This window comes from Arvicanthis niloticus, chromosome 3 (genome assembly GCF_011762505.2).
Source record: "Arvicanthis niloticus isolate mArvNil1 chromosome 3, mArvNil1.pat.X, whole genome shotgun sequence".
NCBI classification, from domain to species: domain Eukaryota; kingdom Metazoa; phylum Chordata; class Mammalia; order Rodentia; family Muridae; genus Arvicanthis; species Arvicanthis niloticus.
In genome coordinates, this window is record NC_047660.1 from 79485899 (window position 1) to 79509201 (window position 23303).

General features: G+C 38.6%; 1 protein-coding gene across 3 annotated transcripts in view; it reads right to left on the reverse strand.

The window, feature by feature from the left end:
- Window positions 1-22762, reverse strand: part of Appl1 (adaptor protein, phosphotyrosine interacting with PH domain and leucine zipper 1) — a 54370-nt gene extending 31608 nt beyond the window's left edge. The window contains exons 1-11 of one of the 3 annotated variants that reach the window (XM_034497473.2): window positions 22584-22762; window positions 17391-17489; window positions 13730-13789; window positions 12863-12934; window positions 10998-11085; window positions 9434-9475; window positions 8496-8554; window positions 5113-5259; window positions 2770-2852; window positions 1886-2044; window positions 724-912 (exon numbers count right to left, since the gene is read on the reverse strand). In XM_034497473.2, the coding sequence (XP_034353364.1) occupies window positions 724-912; window positions 1886-2044; window positions 2770-2852; window positions 5113-5259; window positions 8496-8554; window positions 9434-9475; window positions 10998-11085; window positions 12863-12934; window positions 13730-13789; window positions 17391-17489; window positions 22584-22637 (1052 nt within the window). In that variant the 5' untranslated portion in view covers window positions 22638-22762. Of the gene's footprint in view, window positions 1-723; window positions 913-1885; window positions 2045-2769; window positions 2853-5112; window positions 5260-8495; window positions 8555-9433; window positions 9476-10997; window positions 11086-12862; window positions 12935-13729; window positions 13790-17390; window positions 17490-21262; window positions 21287-22509; window positions 22534-22583 lie in introns of those variants that run through there. The other 2 variants (XM_076931291.1, XM_034497474.2) reach the window with 2 other exon arrangements.
- Between the last annotated feature and the right edge of the window lie 541 nt (window positions 22763-23303).

Sequence of the window (23303 nt, forward strand, 5' to 3'; positions counted from 1 at the left end):
ATGGAGGTCAGAGGGTTGTCAGTAACTTGTCCAAGAGCACAGAGTAAATAAGAGCGCATGGCTAGCATTCTGACTCCCATTGCCTTCCCAGCACTATGCAGGATTTTTCAGTGATGAGTCTCAAACATGAAGTCTCAGGTTTGCACCATTTGTTGTTTTGTTAACTTCAAAATCTTTTTTCTTTTTTTGGTTTTTTGAGACAGGGTTTCTCTGTATAGTCCTGGCTGTCCTGGAACTCACTTTGTAGACCAGGCTGGCCTCGAACTCAGAAATCCACCTGCCTCTGCCTTCTGCCTCCTAAGTGCTGGGATTAAAGGCATGCGCCACCACCGCCCGGCTAACTTCAAAATCTTTAAAAAAAAAAAAAAAAAATCATTAAAGGAGGCTGGAAAGATGGTTCAGTGGTTAAGAGCACTGGCTGCTCTTCCAGAGGACATAGGTTTAATTCCCAGAATCCACACGGCAGCTCACAACTGTCTATAACTCTAGTTCCAGAGGACCCGACACTCTCACACAGACACCCATGAAGGCAAAACAACAATGCAAATAAAAAATATAATTTTTAAAAAGTCATTTCAGTAAGAAAAAACTGAACTCATATCTATTAAATTAGAAAGCAAATTACCTTAATCAAAGTAATTCTAAATGTTTATATGAAACAGAAAGGAATTATTCAGCATTTTATTTTAAAATGTATCTCTTATTAGCAGCAGAAATACTAACTTTTTTCCATCAAAAGAAGTGATCTGAAAACAGTATCGTCTATCTTCACAGTCCACAGCCATCACTGAGCAGTTGTCTATGTCCATGGCTAGGCCTCCTGCCACATCTCCACGGGCTTGACTCATTAAGTTTCCACCCTGCGTGAAGTAAAACTGCCTATCCCAGGTAGATGACACCAAGCCTGTTTTACTGAAGAAAGTACATTGATAATTTCAATAACAACACCTAAACAATTCTTCGTCATTAGCAGACATAAAAAACAGCATGTGAAAACAAAACAACTTGCAGAAAGGCACCAAGATATCATGAAGATGTATCTTTTTCAGACTCTAAAATGATTCTGCTTGTTGACTCACTGGTATGAATGTTTGTAGTTTCAAAAACAAGGCTAGAAATTAAGTTTCAACTGTTACAATGATACATCAAAAATCCAAGTTACACTCAGTATTCAAGGAAGAAATTCAATTTTATTTCTAGGGTTAATCTACTTCACCATCATATCAAGTGAAGGCTGGGGATTTAACTCAAAGGGACAGTGTATGCCTAGGATGCTCAAGGGTCTGAGTTCCAACCCAGCACTGAAAATTGATGAGAATAAAAAGAGGGTAAGGGGAAGCAAGGCACATTTTCAAATGAAAACTCAATGTTTACTTGATATAAGCATATATTTAAGTATTAATATTCAGTAACATGTTATGGTAGGTCTAGACTCAAATCAGTTTTATCCCTTTTATAAATTCAAATAACTCAATAAACATGAAGGTAGGATTTGTAAAGTTTTCATGTACCTTCATGTATCAACAAGCTTATATAAATATACCACTAAAATGTTTCAACCTTGAGTTGCCAAGATGTCATAGTGCTTAAAGGCACTTCCTGCCAAGCCTGGTGATTTGAATTCTATCCCAAACACCCACATGGTGGAAAGAGAGAGCCAACTCCAGCAAGCTGTCCACTCACCTCCAATCCTAAACTGTACTATAGCATGCATACACACAAAATAAAAATGTACACACACACAAATACATAAATAAAATGGATGTTTTAAAAAGTGTCAGTCAACTTTTAGTAAAACCAAAACAATCTGGCAAACAGTATTAATTATAAATTATATTGATTTGCTATTACAGGTGTAATATGAAAATAACACTAGTTCACTTACTTCCTAGCATTTAGGTATCCAGCCTTTCGGGTTAAATTTCGATTAACGGGAAACTTGGTGGGATCTGGGTCAGGCAGATATAAAGGGTCGCTGGCTACCTCCAAGTCTTCTATTGTCTGCTGCATGGTCTCTACATCACCATCCATTTCTCTTCGAACACTAATAGAGAGAACAGATTAGTTACAACTAGCCACAACTAACAATTAATGTCTTATCAATTGTATGTGCCCATATATTCATTTTTCTTAAAGAAGCAACTATAGGATGGTTAAAGTAACAAAATCGTTTTAAACAATTTTTAAAACTTAAGATATTTTGGAAACAATATCAAATGTGAACACTAATAACCAGATACCCAACTACAGATTAATTTTCAAACTTCTCTATGGTATAGCACTGACCTGTGTTCAAGCACTGCAAAAAATAAAATGAAAAATCCTAAATTTCACCTTTCTCCTTGCCTCAGATTACCAGCACTGCTACTCACACATCAAAGGTGATTGGAACTGCTTTCTCTCTCTAAACACTGGAGCGCAGAAAAAAGGATTTGCTTAGTAATTTTCTAAGCAATGTTTATGAATGAAATTTTAAGAAAAATTTACTTATGGATAATTACTGTTATGTATTTATAACATTCAGACACAAAAGCTAGCTTTCTATCATTAAAAGTGTCATCAAATTTCATAGTGTTATGAAAGCCAGAGCCTACATTCTAGGGAAAAGACAGTAGAAATTTCCTAATTTAGCAATAAAGCTGAGAAATACACTCCACGGCAGGAAAACTAACCTTAGGATATTAAGTTCTAAATATTTAATTTATAGCATTTAGCTGTTAACTTACTGACATAATTTCATTTTCATTTCAGTGAAAACAGAACACTTACTTTTGTACACTTGTTCCAATGTTAGCTAAGAATTCTTCCAGTTGTCCATTGAGATTTTCAGAACCCATCTTAAAGAAACTTATCTGAGGTAGAAGAGGAACAAAAGGTTATACAACACAAACATACGTACAAAAAATATTCAGAAATTATCACATTAACAATTTCTAGGGTAGAATTACATAGAAATGATAGTGGATTGTTTGATTTTTTTTCCAGTAACAGGTTAAGGTTTACAATATCTACCAGACACAGAGCCACTAAGGAAACAAGAATTCAATTCCACTATACATCCTTTCACATATTTTAGGCCATCTGCTGTTGATATTTGACATAAAGTCTCACTTATAATCATGGTGACCTCAAGCTACAATGACTAGTTAATAAGTAAGTACTCAGCCGGGCAGTGGTGGCGCACGCCTTTAATCCCAGCACTTGGGAGGCAGAGGCAGGTGGATTTCTGAGTTCTAGGCCAGCCTGGTCTACAGAGTGAGTTCCAGGACAGCCAGGGCTACACAGAGAAACCCTGTCTCGAAAAACCGAAAAAAAAAAAAAAAAAAGTAAGTACTCTTATTACATGAAAGGATATTCAAATTTCCTGGTTTTTAACACACTAATCTATTTCCCAAAACTCAATTGTCTATCCTCTTTTTTTTTTTTTTTAACACCACTTTTTTGTTTTACTTTATCATCTATTTCTTAGCACTAAGGTTTGAACCTAGGGCTTCATAGGGCTTCATACATGTTAGGCAATCACTCTACCACAACTATTCCATCTCCATTTTTTTTTTTTAATTAATTTTGAGACAGTGTCTTACTATGTACCCAGACAGGCCTTGAACATAATGTCTTCCTGCCTCAGCCTTATGAGTAGCCTATTGTGATTGTGTGTGTGTGTGTGTGTGTGTGTGTGTGTGTACACACGTGCGTTCGTGTAGGGTAGAAGCAAATGTCAGGGGTCTTTTCCTATTGCCCTTCACCTTGCTCTTTAAGAAGAGGTCCCAGGATTCTTGGTAGCTCTGTGATTTAAAGCATTTGCTGCCTTTTCAGAGGACCTGAGTTTGGTTCCTGGCATTTATGTCAGGCACCTCACAGCAGCCAGTAACTCCGACTCCAGAGAATTTGCTTCTCTCTTCTGACTTTCTTTTTTTTTTTTTTTAAATTAGTAATTTTTTTTAATGTTAATCAAAGGCTTTATACGTTTGGTAATGCTCAATAACAAGATGCCCATACAATCAGAAGTGTAACTCAATAACCAACCTAGATATATCAACTATCTTTGACTGGCGGAGACACACGAACATCGGCCTCCATGTCTCCCCCCCCCCCTTTTTTTCCCATAGGAATTTACTTGCAATATGAATGACATATTAAAAATTAAAAATACACCATTTTACAAGTTCCATATGTGACCATATTATTCTATTCAACTCTGGTAAACAGTTACATAAGCCCCCACACCATGAATGCCTATTAGAACACCACAGAAAACCACATATCCATAGGCTACTCTTCTTAAATCTATAAGCAGCACTATGACCTATCAATCCTCTTTCTTAATGTGTGCCTTTTGGGGCATTTGAATACTTCATTTTATGCCCATGGGTGTTTTACATGTGTATATGTCTGTTCATCATGTATAAAGATGTGTATATGACACAAGTCCTCAGATCTCCCACCATGTAGATGTTAGAAATTGAACATGGGTCCTCTAGAAATGCAGTCAGTGGTCTTAACCACTGACACGTCTCTCCAGACCCCTCATCTAGTATTTCTGAATCAGGAAGTATGCGAGGATCATGGGACAAATGCAAACCTGCTCATTCTTTTTTCCGTTTGTTTGTTTGTTTGTTTGTTTGTTTGTTTTTCAAAAAAAAGGGTTCTGTGTGGTCCTGGCTGTCCTACTATCTTTGTAGACCAGGCTGGCCTTGAACTCAAGAGATCCACCTGCCTCAGCCTCCCCAGTGCTGGAATCAAAGCTGTCCACCACCATGTCTGGTTCAAACTTGTCCATTCTTTCTCAGGCTTATAATGAAAAGAAGCTCCAGCGATTCAATTCACCTAGCTTTCTGCCCTGTCTCCAACTTCGGTGAGCAAAGTCTTATTAATACAATGCAATGCATTTCCATTTGTGGAAATTTATGTTTTAAAACATTTTAGATCTTCATTTGCAAGAAAAAACATTTGCCCAATCTTAAAATAAGACACCCCTGACAGTCTTTAAAATTGCTTTTTAAAACCACAATACTAAACTATTGACAACAGTTTTTATATCCTTGTAGTTAATACAAAAATCAAGCTTAATACAAGGCTTTTAGGACAGGTATAAAACCAAAACCTATTTACCTGAGCCTGCATGTATCCAAGTAGAGGTTCTAACAAAGCTATTTTCTTCTTGTACTGAAGAGTATTTAGTGCACAAAAATAATGCATCATGGTCTGGTGTTGTTTTTTCCTAGAAGTATACACATCCTCTGTTACTTCATACTTTACCTTTGAATGAAAAGAGTAAAATATTATTTAATTTTGAATTATCTTCAGTAGAAGCTGTGGAGAAAAGTCTTTCAAGGAAAACGAAGTATCAGTAATTGCTGAACAGTGCCTTCCTGTTTTCTACTCTATTGGAAGCCCATTAACGTACCAGGTAAACTCATTTTTCTGTATACCAACCATATCACTTACAAAACACATATCTGCATGCAACTGTGAATGTAAACATCTGCAGTAAACAGGATAGACAGTCTACCATATGGATTATTACTTAGCCAGCAATGCCTGATCTGAATCAGCTCAACCACAAATTCTCCCCTCCTGGTTTTCTCCTTACCACTCTTTTTCTACCTGTTTATTTTTCTTGACTCACACTTAAAATACATATGTTCCCCTGACTTATTTCACTCAAACAAATTTTCTCTGAGCATTCTTTCCTTGGAATACCTATCAAGTTTTGACACTATCCAGTGCACCAGTGACTTGATAGTGTAAATTTTTATCTCCTCCCTGGCACTCCCTGTCCCAGGAAATACACAAATTATATGCACTGGAAATACACAAAGTTGGAAATGGTTTCTTCCTTACAACAGTGGTCCTTCCTTATTGTTTGTTTCTTCTAAGAAATGTCAATTTGGATTACACCTCCTACTATAGGATTTCTCTTTCAAAGCCGGGCTAGAAAGTGAGTTTCAGTGCTTGCCGACCAAGGTCCTAGTGAGAGATGAAGAACAACTTGCCAAAGTATTCTTTCTTGTCTCCTTTCAATAACAATCATTATGATTACGTAAGTAAGTCTCGTATTTTTCAGTACTAGAATCTCTCTAGTACTATCCCTTTCACTTTTTCATTACTGCTTTTGTTATAAAATATAACTGTATGACGGTATTTACCCACCTAAAATCCTTTGATGACTATTCAGTTTCTCTAACAAAAATTTCAAGGTCGTAAATACAGCAATTTGGCTCCAAACTATTCCTTGTTAGACTTTAACAAAGGGGATTGTTGGTCTGTTTTAAGACAGTGTCTCATTCTGTAGCCCAGGTTAGCCTTGAACTCCAGGGTGGCCTCAAAGATATTTTGCCTCCCAAGTGCTAGGATCACAGTGAGAACCACACCATCCAGCCAACTACTTTGCTATTTCTGCCACCTCTCCCCAAACCCATCCACAGAGAGATAATCACTTCCTCCCCCATCACACAGTGATAGAATTTAGTGAGACTTGCTTAAGCTGCTGCTCTACATTCACTGTCTAATTTCACTGTCACAACTGTTGCTTTGTGGGTTCTTATTTTGCATAGAGAATAAAGGCATGGAACTAAGTAACTAACTACTACATGACTTCAAATAAAGGAGGAACAGGCCTCAGATATGTCCCCCAAATCTTACTCCACAGCCAGGACTCTAAACCTTCATAGTCTCCAAACTCCAGAAGCATGCCTCTACTGAGAGACTGTTTTGGTTTGGGGGTTTTTTGTTGTTCAGTTTGGGTTTTTTGTTTTGTTTTGTTTTTTTTAAAGAAAGTCCTATTCAATCCCCAAAGTGTTGTGTACTTATCTACAATGCATGTGTCACCTCCTAAAGTACAATCTTTTCCAACTTACCAATAAGGCTCTATCTGTACTCTTTTTAGCAAATCTCTATTAGTACATTTAACTCATGTTACTACAGTATCCTCCTCCTTGTACTCTGACATGCGTTCACACTAAGCCTGCAATGAATATGAGAGCAGGAGTGGTACCTACTCACATGGTTCCCTAAGGTACCTAACGTATTGCTCGATTGATAAATAGATACTCAATAATTTTTCTAATTCAAAAACAGATGAATGCTTTTTAAACTACTAGGAATAGCCAAAAGCAATATAAAATATGCCAAAATTTAAAACCTAGACCCTTAAGTACCTCTCTAAAGCAAAATGACTAATGTAAATCTCAAACTGTGTATGTTTATTGGTTAACTTGTGAACTAATATTAGAACTGGAAAGCAGTCTGGAGGAGTGATCACTGTGTGAGAATCACTTCCTTTGTTGCCACAGTGGCTGCTACACAGCAAATCTGACTCAGTTGTCGATTTCCATAAGTAGTCACTGTGCCTCTACCAGCAGCGGTGACCACGGCTGCAAATACCAAGTCCTACACAGAGATCACCTCATTTGCCAGCATTAGTATAAGCTGTATCTCAAGACCTGAATCACCCAGAACTTGTAAATATTCTCTTCTTTAATCTTTAAATGCATTCATCCTCAAATATTATGTAGTATTTCTGGGTTCCATTCTTTGAAGAAATATCAAGACATAAATGTTCCCTTTAAATAAAGAAAGCCTTATACCAGAATTTCATTGAGTTCCATGCGTAACATTAACTGAAGTATGTATGTGACTTATGTTTATCTGTTTTAATCATGAATTTTAATGAGCTTCTAGCAGAGTGTTACACAATTAAGGTTCTCTTTTCCTTACTCAAACTACTGTGAACACCTAATTAAACACTCATATTCATACTTTCATATAACTAAATACAAAGCTCAATTCCTTCCTCTTTGTTGAGATTTTTTTTCTACTTGAGATTATAATTGCAGCACTTCTCCTTTTGCTCCCTTAAACCTCCCAATAGACCTCTCTTGCTTTCTTTCAAACTCATGCCCTCTTTTCTCATTCATTGTTACTGCATGCATTTATTGTATCACACATGGTCTTTCTGAACACACGTGGTCAGATGAAAACAGAACATAAGCAGTATTATCAAAATACAAAACAAAAACAGTTTTATATACCAGGAATCACCTATACTTTTACAAGTGACGTTTAATTATACTATCAACTATTGGAAGAAAAGCATTTTGTTTAAAGAGACCAATTATCAGAAATGATTTGAACATCTAGGAAAAAATATGAGAATACACACCACAACAATGATTTGTTGGTTCAATTTTTAAATAGGAAAAACTAAATCACCTAGTGAAATGGTCATTAGCTTTGATACTGAAAGACTGTGTAAAGGCTGGAGCAATAATGGCTCAGCAGTTAAGAGCATTCACAGCTCTTCCAGAAGATCCAGGTTCAACTCCTAGCACCTACATAGTAAGTCATCTGTAACTCCAGTTCCAGGGCATTGGACTCCCTCTTCTTTCCTCCCCTGATACTTAACATACACAGTACACAGATATACATGCAGGCAAAACACCTATCCATATTAAAAATACTTTTAAAATGTTTTTAAGAGTGTATGCACATACCTTGTCATTTTCTTTCTTTTTTGACAATCGGCTGTACCTATTAATTGCAGCATCATGATCTGAAAAACAGAAACGACTGTTAACAGTACTACAGTACTTGGCAAGACTACATCTATCCTAGAGCTGGGTAAGAATTCTCTGCTGCATCATCATTATGTCCAAAGTTTCCCCATAGCCTAGTATCTCTTAATTCTGTGACTATGTACAAATCAATAGAAAATACTAACTTCCAAAGAAACTATAATCTATTAAAAATGCCTGCTCATCTCTACAGGGAAATGGAGGAGTGATGGATCTGGGGGAGAGGGGTAGTGGAAGAACCTGGAGGTAGGGGGAGGGGAGGGTATAGTAGGGATGTATTGTATGAGAGAAGAATAAATAATAAGTGGAAAAATTTTTCTTTTTGGTTTTTCAAGACAGGTTTCTCTGTCCTGGAACTTGCCCTGTAAACTAGGTTGGCTTTGAACTCTTAGAGATGCACCTGCCTCTGCCTCCCATGTTCTGGGATTAAAGGAAAACAAAATTTAATTCAAAATTGGAAAACTTTAACAAAAAAAAAAAATAGAAGAAAAAAAAAAAAGCTGAGGCTAAGGATTTATCTCAGTGGTAGAGTACTTGCCTAGCATACACAAGGCCCTTGTTTCAAGACAAAGGAAGAAAAGAAAAAGGAAAAAAGAAAATTGGAATATTTAGAAGTAAAATATTTTATAACTTCTTTAGGCATTATGAAGATAGCAAATTATAAAACTAGTGTAACATTTAATATAATAAAACAATTTTTATAAAAAGTATATTCAAAGTATTACCATTGATTTACATGTTATTTTAACCATTCAACTGAACTAATTTTCAAAAATTATTACAGAGAACCCAGCTCTGATGTATACTGATAAGCAGATCAATGAGAAAAGCTCACATATAACATATCCAGGGCTTACCATTACTAGCGATCTGAAATACCTCTTTTAGTGTCAATATTTCTGAAAAAGTTCAAAGATAATTCCAGTTTAGCTTATTTATGAAATATTTTAACCTATTTATAAGGCAATTAGTACCACTTAAATCACAACTAAAACGCAAGCAAGAATTCATATTATTGTATTTGAGGTGAAAAAGTTACTGTTTTAGCTAGTCTACATTCAAGATAATTAGCAATACACTACCAGAAAATCTACTTATAACAATTATGAGGCAAAACAAGTATTAAAATGCACTTTAAATGCTAAGATATGTGAATACTGACAATACTAGAATCTAACATATTAATTCATTTTATATATGAGCAATAATTTCAAATACGGTGTGAAAAAAAGAGTATGCCATTCAGTCTCCTTAGAGTGTGAATTCTTGTTCTACTTTGAAACTAGCCATTCTTAGAGACCATGTCAGTTATTAGCTCCACCTCTATAAGACATCTGTCTTTAATTTAAGCACTTTACCATTCACTGATATGTTGACTTTTTTCCTATCTACTTTGAGCTTATAAATTATAAAAAGAACCAGATCTATAAAACAGTCATTTGCTCACCTACTAACCTTAAGGGACAAAAGAATCTAACAGCTAGCATGTGCACTAACTAGTACAGGTGTTCGATGAGCCTGTACTCAGTTCCCTCAGCCTATCTGGATATGAACCTCTACTCTGTGCCACTATCATCTTTCAGCCTTCTTTATTCCCTCACTGGATTCTCACAACTCCTTAGTGTTCCAGGTACCAAACTCACTGTAGTACCACCTCTGAAAACAAAAGCACTACGTCTCTCTATCCTCGGACTCCACTGGCTTCTTTTGCTCATACACTCACATCCAACCTCTTTACCAAGCTTCAGTTCCTTCTCATCTACTTCATTCATCTCATCTTGCTTCAGCATATCCAGCACTGGATGTCTGTCTGTCTGTCTTCCTTCCTTCTTTTTTTTTAAGATTTATGTATTTTATGTCTGTGAGTGCACCATCACTGTCCTCAGACACACCAGAAGAGGGCATCAGATCCCATTACAGATGGTTGTGAGCCACTGTGTGGTTGCTGGGAATTGAACTCTGGAAGAGCAGTCAGTGCTCTTAACCACCGAGCCATCTCGCCATCACTGGATTTTGTATTAGTCTCAAAACAAGTGATATTTTCGACAGCCTATACCTTTGGGCATTCTATCCTCCCTAACAGAACAATGGCTTTCTCTTAACTTATTTCTCTGCATTGTTCAATGCTCATGTCATGTCTTTGATGAAGCCATTCTGACCACTTCCTCTGAGCCCCCAGCACCTCACGCTCTATGAAACACTGTCATAGTGTGAACCCATCCTTCATTTATAGGAAAGGATATTATTATTTGTTAGGAACTAGTTTAGTATTTATCAAGCACTTCCATAAGTGTTTTGTACCTGCTTAAAGTAAAAGTGGTAAGTTGTGGTCAGAACTGGTTTAAATGTGAAATAAAATGGACTGCACCAGCATTGATCTTTGATAGCTGATGAAAATAAATATAAGGTTGGCTTCAATACCTTTCAGATCTCTTTCTTTAAACTGGGAAATAGGGAACATCATGGCATCAGCAAGTTGAGTTGAAAGTACTGCATGACAAGAACTAAGCTAGTAAAAGAAAGACCAAAAAGACCAAATAACTAAAAGATAACACAACTGATAAATGTCTATACACAACTGTTTACCAATGTTATAGAATCCAGAATCTAGTCTTTTAAAAGGCTAGATGTATATAGCCTCATATATCTTATATATAAAAAGTCAAAACTATATAGTATAATACAAAATATTATATGGTTAAAATTTTTTGTTTATTGTTTTGTTTTGTGATACACAGTCTTTCTACATAGTCCTAGTAGTCCCAGAACTCACTATGTAGACCAGGATGGCCTCACCTCAGAGGCCTCTGACTCCCAGGTGCTGGGATTAAAGGTGTGTGCTACCATGCCCAGACAAAAACTTTAAAAAAAAAAAAATTTAGAATGATCCTTTATTTAACAACAGTTTCTTAGATATAACACCAAAAGCACAAACAACAAAATAAAATGTAAAATGGCCTCTATTAAAATAAAATTGTGCATCAGAAAATACTATAAAGGAAGATGGCAAACAGAATGAGAAAGCATTTGCCAATAACATCTCAGAAGAAACCTGCATCTAAGTAATGAATTCATACAATCATAAAAAACAAACAGCACAACTTAAAAATGGGCAAAGGTTCCGAACAGACACTTCCTCAAAGATTACAAAATGGCTGATAATCACATGAAAAAAAAGCTCAGTATCATATTCGGTATCCAAAAACTGTAAGTCAAAATGACAATGAGAGACCACTTCACTCCCATTAAAGGTTATCATTTTTAAAACGAAAATACTTGCTAGCAAAGATAAAGATAAAACAGAGCTCTCCTACACTGCTCACAGGCTGTACACAAAAAATCTGGTGATTCCACAAAAAATTAAACATAAAATTACCATCAAACCAAGCAATCCCACTCCTGAGTATATACCAGGAAAGAACTAAAAACCAGTGTTTAAACTTTTATGTTGATGTAAATGTATATGAATGCTCATAATTAAAAGATAAAAACAGAACTCCCACAAGTGGATTAGCAAAATGAATACAGTGAAATTTTATTCAACAACAAAAATGGCACAATAAACATATTCAAAATGAAAGAAGACACACCTCAAAATCCACAAATTACATAGGTTAATTTATATGAAATATCCAAAAAGGCAAATCTATAGAGACAGAAAGCAAAATGCAATCGTTGCCAAAAACTTGGAAAAACTCCAGGGAAAGTGATAGATAAAAGGGAAAAAGATCTCTTCTAAGTGATAAAAATGTTCCTGACCTAAATAACTATGATGGTTATACAACACTGTGAATGTTTAATCCATTTAAAAAGTAAAAACTACTCCATTTCCTATAAGTATTTTGATTACTCGAAGTGATAGAGACCAGACCCCATTATTCACACATGCTAGTCAAGCACTCTACCACTAAGCTACATCCCTAATCCAGCATCATTACTTACACTGATAGCCTACAATAATATTCTGCTATAATGAGTTATTAAGATATTAGAAAAAGTAGAGCTAGGTTATAGCTCATCGGTAGAGGACTTATCTAGCACACACACGAGGCCCCAGGTTGGATCTCATGTATGACAAAGGTAAGTATATAAGAATAAACTCACACAAGCATGTGCACACACATATACACACTCTCACACATGCATAACACATTCACATAAACATACACACACTAACACACAATAAAATAAAATGTAATAAAGAGATTTATAGTTTCCAGTAGGAAGCTGAATAACTTGCATAATTTAGTTATAAAGCCACCTATTCAAGCAAGATCAAAACTTACCTCATCTATGACCTTGGAAAACTGCTGCAAAGTAGAGCTCATAACTTCATCATCACCCCCCAGAGGAAAACGCTAATGAGTGAGAAATACAGATGAGAGAATTATTCAATACTGTATTTTATTCTGAGTAACACAATTTATGCTTCCAAATAACTTTAGAAACTTCTAAATTTTTTAACATTCTCCAAAAATATCCTTTTAATAAAATAATCTTCATAATTAATAAACACTGTTTAAAAGATCAATTAAGTAATCAATTAACATACTGAAATATTCTCAAAAGAAGAAGTTCAAGGAGTTGGCTTTCAAAGCTCAGGTTCCTCCAACAACTAACAGTGTCAGTTGAACAAAGCTCAATGTCTTTGTTAGTAAAAAGGAGAAATCTGCCAGGTAGTAATGGTGCCCACCTTTAACCCCGGCACTCAGGAGTCAGAGGCAGGTGGGATTTCTGAATTTGAGCCCAGCCTGGTTGGTCTACAAAAAGAAACCTTGTCTCAAAACATACACACACACACACACACACACACACACACACACACACACACACATATTTTTAAAAAAAGAGAAATCTGGAAAAGCAGACCTTTGTTCTAACCTTAAGTCACTAACAATAAGGACTTGGTGAAATTTCAGTAGTGTATTTTGTAAACTCAAGAAGTGCTAAGAGGCCATGCATGGTGGTGAATACCTGGAACGCCAGCAATCAGAAGGCCAAAGCTGGAGGATCATGAACTTGAGAATAGCCTGAACTACATGTTGAGATCCTTGCTCTAAAACACTAAAATAAAAGAATCTGGATGAAAGTTTATCTACACATATACTGTATAGTTACGTATAAATCATGCTTTAAAACCTTGGTATCTGTACCTGTTTTTCATATTCTTTCAAAAGTTTCGAAGTCAGGTGTGTTGCTGCACTTAATTCATTCTAAGGAAAAAGATCAGGATTCAAATTAGCACAATAATACAGACTGAAAAAATATTTTATTTGATAATAGCTAGGCCACCTTATTTATTATCACTTCATACTATATACGTATTTTTTTTAATTCTCAGCAATGGAAAAGGAACTACCATTAAAGTGTTTCAAAATAAAATGCAAATAGTTCCATCCATTTGCCTAAGAATTTCATGAACTCATTGTTTTTAATAGTTGAGTAGTACTCCATTGTGTAAATGTACCACATTTTCTGTATCCATTTCTCTGTTGAAGGACAGCTGGGTTCTTTCCAGCTTCTGGCTATTATAAATAAGGCTGCTATGAACATAGTAGAGCATGTGTCCTTGTTATATGTTGGAGCATCTTCTGGGTATATGCCCAGGAGTGGTATAGCTGGGTCCTCAGGTAATGCTGTGTCCAATTTTCTGAGAAACCACCAGATTGACTTCCAGAGTGGTTATACCAGCTTGCTATCCCAACAATGAAGGAATAGTCCTCTTTCTCCACATCCTCACTAGCATCTGCTATCACCTGAGTTTTTGATCTTAGCCATTCTGACTGGTGGAATTTCAGGGTTGTTTTGATTTGTATTTCCCTGATTGCTAAGGATGTTGAACATTTCTTTGGGTGTTTCTCGGCCATTCAAGTTTCCTCAGTTGAGAATTCTTTCTTTAGCACTGTACCCCATGTTTTAATAGGGTTATTTAGTTCTCCGGAGTCTAACTTCTTAAGTTCTTTGTATTTATTGGATATTAGCCCTCTATAAGATGTAGTATTGGTAAAGATCTTTTCCCAATCTGTTGGTTGCCATTTTGTCCTATTGACAGTGTCCTTTGCCTTACAGAAGCTTTGTAGCTTTATGAGGTCCCATTTGTCGATTGTTGACCTTAGAGCATAAGCCACTGGTGTTCTGTTCAGGACATTTTCCCTGTGCCCATGTGTTCGAGGCTCTTCCCCACTTTCTCTTCTATTAGTTTTAGTGTATCTGGTTTTATGTGGAAGTCCTTGGTCCACTTGGACTTGAGCTTTGTATAAATAAGGAGACAAGAATGGATCAATCTGAAATTCTTAGGCAAATGAATGGAACTAGAAAAAAAATCATCCTGAATGAGGTAACCCAGTCATAAAAGAACACACATGGTATGCACTCAGTAAGTGTATATTAGCCCAAAAGCTCGGAATACCCAAGATACAATTCACAGACCACATAAAGCTCAACAAAAATGAAAACCAAAGTGTGGGTGCTTCCGTGCTTCTTAGAAGGGGGAACAAAATACTCACGGGAGGAAATAGGGAGTCAAAGTGTAGAGCAGAGACTGAAGGAGAGGCCATCCAGAGACTGCCCCACCTGGGGATTCCATCCCATATACAGGACACCAAACCCAGATACTACTGCAGATGCCAAGAAGTACTTGCTGACAGCAGTTTGATATAGCTGTCTCCTGAGAGGCTCTGCCAGAGCCTGACAAATACAAAGGTGGATGCTTGCAGCCAACCACTGGACTGAGCACAGGGTCCTCAATGGAGGAGTTAGAGAAAGAACTGAAAGAGCTGAAGGGGTTTGTAACCCCATAGGAAGAACAACAATATCAACCAACCAAATCCCTCAGAGCTCCCAGGGACTAAATCACCAACCAAAGAGTACACATGGAGCGCCATTGTTCCAGCCACATATGTAGCAGAGGATGGCCTTGTCAGGCATCAGTGGGAGGAGAAGCCCTTGGTCCTGTGAAGGCTCAATGCCCCAGTGTAGGGGAATGCCATGGTGGGGAGGCAGGAGTGGGTGGGTTGGTGGGGAACACCCTCATAGAAGCAGAGAGAGGGGAGATGAGTTAGGGGTTTCCAGAAGGGACACCAGAAAAAAGGGATAACATTTGAAATGTAAATAAAGAAAATATCCAATTAAAAGAAAAAAAAGAAAACTAAACAGTTAATAAAGGAAATCTTTACAAGTAAATGTAACAAAAATGTGTATAGTAAATCTAAAATAAAGGTATTAAACTCAAGTGAATATGTTACCAGGCATTTCTATAGGAAATGATAAATTTCTTTTGTTAAATTGTTTACTGAAAAGACAGACCTTTCTCCACTGAAAATCTTTTGTACCAGTGTCAAATATTAAATGTCATATTTTATGTAAAAAAACAAAAACAAACGCTAACAGAAGAGAGGCACTGTCAAAAAATTCAGCGATATTCCAGATATTTTTTTAGACATGAATTCATGTAGCTCAAGCTGACCTCAAACTTGCTATGTAACTGAGGATGGCCTTGAACTTCTGATCTTCCTGCCTGTGCCTTTCAACTGCTGAGATCATAGGCATATACCACTATACCCAGCATCAGACATGTGCTTCTTACCTGATTTTTGCTTTGTTTTGAGGGTCTCTGCTAGTGAAAACTAAATATTAAATATATTTAAAGCTAGAACTACACAAAATGTCAACAAAGTTTATAGAGTCTATGAATGATTGATTATTCTTCAATCTAGAGAACATGAACATTCAATAACATCACAATGTGTTTAACAGAGGACATAAGCAACAAAGCCAGATTAAAGGTATTTTGATTAATTTAGGGTTTTTATCAGTCATAATATAATACATATAAAATACTTCACTTATTTTTTTTTTTAAGATTTTATTTATTTATTTTATTTATGAGTACACTGTAGCTGTCTTCAGACATACCAGAAGAGGGCATCAGATTCCATTACAAATAGTTGTGAGCCACCATGTGGTGCTGGGAATTGAACTCAGGACCTTTGGAAGAGCAGTCAGTGCTCTTAACCGCTGAGCCATCTCTCCAGCCCAAAATACTTCACTTATTAACTGAACATCTTGGCCAGAATAAAGCCTTGTAAAACCTATCACAATGGAGGGGGAAACGATTATCATAACAATAGGTAGGAAAAGAAGAAAAACAAAACTGATACACTTAACTAATTCTAAACAAAGTACAGCAAAGAACACAGGCTGCTGTTAAAGCTGATAAATTATACAAACACAGGCTCAATTTTTGTGTTTATTCTGCAAGAAAAATTAATCATAGCCTCTACTAACTAGACACTGGCTACTTTCAAATCCTTTATAAACAATAACAAAAACAGAAGTTCCTTAAAGTTAAAAGCATGATTAAGGAAAATACAATAATATGGGGCCTTCAGTCAACTCACTATCAGTGAGTTTCAATAAGTAAGTTCTTGGGCTAAAGAGATGGCTCAGTGGTTAAGAGCAATGACTGCTCTTCCAGAGGTCCTGAGTTCATTCTCACAACCATCTATAATGAGATCTGATGCATTCTTCTGGTGTGTCTGAAGACAGCTACAATGCACTCATATACATTAAAAATAATAATAAAGCTCTCACTATGTTTGAAGAGATGGGACAGATGCTTCAATCTTGTCAATTTTTAGTATAAATCTAACTGAAATGTAAGTTCTGTAATATACTTAGTATTCATTCATCCTTTCATCAGATATTACTCTGGGCCTAAGAACAAGTAGGGTATGTAGCAGTACATCAAGAAGACACTATCTCTGTCTCACATGCTGAGAGATTAAGCAGTATTGTTAGCCTTTAGTGCTTTACCTGTGCATCATAAATCCGATGCATAGCTTGATACAATTGGTTCATATAATTGGAAATAGCAGTAGCATCTTCTTCAAATACACCCAGTAAAGACCTTGTCTGCAAAAAAAAAAAAAAAAAACATAAATCAGTATATAAATCAACTGGTGAAACTTTTTTTCTAAAAGCAGTAAAATACTAGAACATTAATAATTCTGACTTTTCATCTATTTAAACTCTTCTGATAGTAATGTCAATAAGTCAAAGGGTTTATTCTGCTTCATTTTATTAAAGAAAGACAGTAGCACACACCCTTCATCCCAGCACTCAGGTGGCAGAGGCAGGAAGATCTTTTGTCAGTATGAGGCCAGCCTGGTCTACAAGTGAATTCTAGGATAGCCAGGACTACACAGAAACACTGCCTCAAAAAACACTGCAATTAAACCTAAAAACAGGAGCAATGCATGAAGGCCATATTTAAAAGAGAGAGAGAGAGAGAGAGAGAGAGAGAGAGAGAGAGAGAGAGAGAGAGAGAGAGAGAGAGAGAGAGAGAGAGAATATGAATGAGAATAATTAAAGCTCAAAATCCAAAGGATGACACTATCTCCCCCAACCCCAATACACACATATAGTTTGTTCATTTTAAGATAGGGTCAATCTGGCCTCAAACTCATGGTGATCCTTCTGCTTCAGCCTCTGAGGTGCTAAGACCACAGATGTAAGCTACCACAAGCTTGGACAGACTTTATCTTTTTAATCCACTAACTTATACAAAGAAGTAACTTGTGTGGAGCATGGCACACCTTCTGTGACATATACAGTCCACAGTGTCCATTTTCTACTTCTTCCTGTGTCTGTACTCTGCTTTTCCTCTCAGATTCACTATGATTCCTATTTTCAAAACAACACAGACAAGGCATGTCCTAGTAGAAGCTTAAATTTTTTTTCTCCTCAGATCTTTTGACAGACTGGTGTGTTTAGGGTATGTAACTTTAAATAGTCTTATGTTAGATTAGTTAGGTTTGGACTATGCAAACAGTATTGTGGGGAGAAAAAAAAAACTTGGGGAAAAAAAAAAGAGCCAGATATGGGGTTACTCTGACTCCAAGCAGCTGGGGATATGAAGACTGAACCAGGTAAGACTTGCAGTAAAGGGAGGGGGATACCAACTCACCCACAAAATCTCTGAACCAAAATATACAAAAAGATATTCAGGAATAAAGATGGGAACATGGAATGACCAACCAATGACTGGCCTAACTTGAGACCCATCCCTTGAGAGTAAGACAACCCCTGACACTTTAGCATAACTGTCTCTTAATCAAAAACTAGGCAGAGTTCAAGGAGTCTTGTAGAAAAGTAGGGGATAGGATTGAGGGAGCTAAAGAAGTCAACAACTCCACAAGAAGATCTCCAGAGTCAACTAACCTGGGCCCATGGGGGCTCAGAGACTGAACTACCAACCAAAGAGCACTCAGGGACAGGACCTAGGTCCCCTACATTTGTAGCAGATATGCAGCTTGGTCTTCGTGTGGGTCCCCTAGCAACTGAAACAAGGGCTGCCTCTTACTCCATTGCCTGCCTTTGGATCCCCTTCCCCTAACTGGACTGCTTTGTCAGGCCTCAGAGAGAAAGAGGATGTGCTTAGTCCTGCTGAGACTTGCCAGGGCAGGTTGGTACCCATGGGGGGACCTCCCCTTCTCTGAGAAGGGGGTGATATTGGGAGGAAGGGTTTGTGAGAGAGAGACTAAAAGGAGAAGGGAGGGCTGAAATCAGGATGTAAAGTGAATAAATTAATGAACAACAACAAAAGAATCAGAGAGCCAGGCAGTGGTGGTGCACACCTTTGATCCCAGCATTTGAAGTAGGGAGATCTCCAAGTTCTAGGCCACCCTGGTAAACAGAGAGTTCCAGGATAATTGGGGATACACAGAGAAACCCTGTCTCCAACCAACCAACCAACCAACAAGCCAGTGATATGCTGAATTAAAGCCCCAACAATAAAAAACAAATCTTAAAAAGGTAAGTATAATTCAGGATTTCCCATGTCTTCAAAGCTCTATTTTTACTCCCCAAGTAACAGGCCACTTTGTTGGGACTGGAGAAGCTACAGCAGTAGCAATCCTGTCTACTTAACTATCAGACCAGGGTTCTACCACTGACCTACCTACATACATCCTCAGTCCAATGGATCACCTTTGATTAGGCCTGAAAGATCTAATTTTTTTTTTTTAAAGTACATTAGGAACTTGAGAGTTTTCATATTCTTGGTTATTTTTATTAGATTATTTTCTTGATAAACTGACACACAAAAGCATTACTCCCAGCCCCATTTATTGAAAAAACTCTACAACAATGGGAGCTAGAGATGCAGGATATGGGGAACAACTGGAACTATTCTAGAGGCTGAGGCAGGGGGATCTCTCAAGCTATCCTGAACAACACAAGAGTTTCCTCTCAAAACAAAACAAAAAAATTTTTAAAGATATAAGTAAGAGGACTAGCGCCGGGCAGTGGTGGCACACACCTTTAATCCCAGCACTTGGGAGGCAGAGGCAGGCGGACTTCTGAGTTCGAGGCCAGCCTGGTCTACAGAGTGAGTTCCAGGACAGCCAGGGCTATACAGAGAAACCCTGTCTCGGGGGGAAAAAAAAAGTAAGAGGGCCAGCTGGAAGAGGAGGGGGGAACAAGGAAGGAGGCGAATACAATAAATATGGGGACGTCATACTAGAACTAACTCATTGTTATGTTGTTAATATGTGCTAATAAAAACATTTTTGAAAGGTAAGTCTGTTAAATCACTTAGGGAAATACGCAATCTAGGAATTTTAAATAAAGAACACTGTAAAGACATTTAAGCTATTAAGCACCCATGTAAAAAGCTGGGTATAGATAGTGGCAGGTGCCTGTAATCCCAATGCCAGGAAGGCAAACAGATCCTTGGGGCTTACTGCCCAGCCAGCCTAGCCAACATGATCCCATGAGAGACCCAGGTCTCAATGGGAGATACTATCTCAAAAAGAAAACAAGCTAGGCTGAGGCTGAGGAGGAGCTGCACCTGAGGTCATCCTCTGACCTCCACATGTATGCATACACAAGAGAACTTGTACATACTAATCACACACTAATAAGGCTGGGAAGGTGGCTCGGCAGAGTAAAGCCCTTACCCTGCAAGCTCAAGGACCAGAGTCCAGGTTCCCTAGAAACCTCAGAAACTCTGAGGAGGTGTGGAGGTCACATGTACTCTCAGTGCTTGTAAGACAAAGGCAGGATACCTAGGGCAAGCTGGCTAGACTAGCTGAATTTGCAAACCCAGGTTTCTGAGAAAGACCGTGTAACAGTAAATAAATGGAAAGTAATCAAGGAAGATACATCAATATTGGGTCTCCATGCACATGAGCATACATACACAGAGATGCAAACACATACATGTGCAACACATAAATAAATAAATAAATAGCAAAATTAAGGATTTATCTTAGTACCTTACAGCATTTGCCTAACAAGTTCAAGGTCCTAGATCCAGGCCCCAGTACCAAAGAAATCACTGTTTAAATTTAAAAAAACAGGGGCTGGAGAGATAAATCAGTGGTTACACTGACTGCTCTTCTGGAGAATCCAGGTTCAATTTTCAGCACACCATGCTCACAACCATCAGTAACTCCAGTTCCAGGGGATTCAACACCCTCTTCTGATCTCCGATAACACATGCAAATGGAACACTCATATACCTAAAAACAAATTTTAAATTTAAAGACAACAACAATAACAACTGAAAGTACTTATGGCTCAAGCTTGCAGTAAGTACTCAAGAGACAGAGGTAGGAGAAAGCTCACGGTTTAAGCTTGTCTGAGCTACAGAATGAGACTGATTTAAGTTGTAAAGTACTTACATGGAAAGTTCAGGACTATCTCTACATCGCAAGTCATAGACAGGGCACTGTGTAACCCATTCTCTTTATAGTCTTTATTGGGCTATAAAAAGTCAGCTGGGGAAAAGAAGTTCAGACAGCATACTGAATCTTAATTTTAAAAAAGGAAAACGATAAAAATTCTTCTGACCAATACAACCACAAAATTGTAGCAAATCACCTGAAATAAATATATCTTAAGACTTTACACTGAGAAAGTTATTAAGCACTATTTAAACTATGAGATAAGCCAAAATGTGGCTTTCTCTTTCTCACATTGTCGGATAAGAATACATTACCTCCAAGCAACTGGCATATAAAGATAGCCTTCAGAGAAAAGAATAAATCAATTCTACAATCAGAGTGCAACTTCAACTTGGAAACCAAAATTGGCACAAAATCCATGGCAAAAGTGCCATCCAGGAAAGCAAGCACTAGTTCTTCTCGTTTCCTTTCTTTTTGGTTGAAGGGCGCATATTAAACTCTAAATGCATATGAAGTATGTATTTCTCAGCAAGTAATATTTTAAAAATCTACCTGCAACATTTTTTATATCCCTTACATAAAAGGCTGGCACAAGGATAAAGTCTGCACAAGTTAGTGGCCCCAACACCTTTTAAAACACAATTGATTTCATTCAGTACTGGAAAAAAAAAATCCAAGTTTTATTTTCCCAAACTGTCTTCAGCCAGAGCAACCACACCAACATCATCCCTAACGCACAAAAACAGGGCTTTCATTTTGATGAGTTTATTCGGGCCAATCTGCTACCCAAAGCTCAGCCTCCTCGAGAAACAGCGTAGGCGCCTTCCGTCACCCGCCGCGGTGCACAGCTCAAGTGACAGCCACCGGCCAGAGACTCGGGCACGGACACACGACGGGGAGCAAGGCACGCACTCCTGCTTCCACCCGCGTTGCACACTCCGCCTCGCAGCCCTTTCCCAAGAAAACTAGCCACTGCTGTCCCCAAAGATGCCGGGCCTCCTCCGAAAACGCCACAACCAGGACTTATCTCACATCCTATCATCGCGATAAAAACAGCACCTCCCGTGAAATGCAAAGCAGACTCGGCGCGGACTCAAGCGCCAGGCCCCACCGGAGACAGCGGCGGCCGCTCGGTCTCCGCCCCGCCCGTAGCCCAGCCGCGCGAGTACGCGCGGGCCTCCAGCCGGGCCGGGGAGTGTAGGGCGCGGCCCCGGCAGACAGCGACCCCGGGCGGCGGCGCCCACCTGGGCCATGGGCACCTGAGGCTCCAGGCCCGCGCTAGGCCGCGCGCTGTCCTCAGCCGCCGCCCGCGCCTCACCTGCGGACTGTCCTCCAGGGTCTCTTCAATGGGCAGCTTGTCGATCCCCGGCATCGTGGCGAAGGCTGGGCGGCGGCAGGACACTCGGCAGCCGCCCACAGCTCCGCACGCGGCCCCGCCTGCAGCAGCTGACCCGGTCCGCCCTCTCGCAGGCGCCGCCGCCCCAGCCTGGAGCTCAGCGGCCGCCGCGAGGGAAATCCCGCCCCCCAGGCCCACTAGTCCCGCCTCCAGCTCACCCATTGGCTCGCTGCAACGTCTGTCACTGCTACCGGGCTAGCCGAGAATTCCTCCCGACCGCGGGCTCTTCACAGAGCAGTGGCCCGGCGGACCTTATTGAGTGCTAACGTCGACTTCCATCGTCGGGCGCATGTATTTGAGTACGTAGTCTGAGTCACGCTGGCGCACGGCTAACCAGAGCCTGGAGTGAAGACCGCCCGAGGGGCATGAGGCAGTTTTACTTCTGCACCATATTTCGTCAGCAATCACAGAAAAATTCCTACACCTGGCGCCATAATCTTCCCAACCCTGCTCGAAGTTTCAGTATCAACTCCTGCAAAGTGGTGCTAACTCGCAAATCTCTGAAATCCGAAATTGTGTCATTAACGGAGTTTCCAGTTAATTTGTAGTAGTAGACCCTAAACCGTTTTTTTTCCCCCCTGGACACCTGGCTTTCAACATCAGTTTAAAACCCTTGAGTTTGTTGACACAAATCATTAGTTT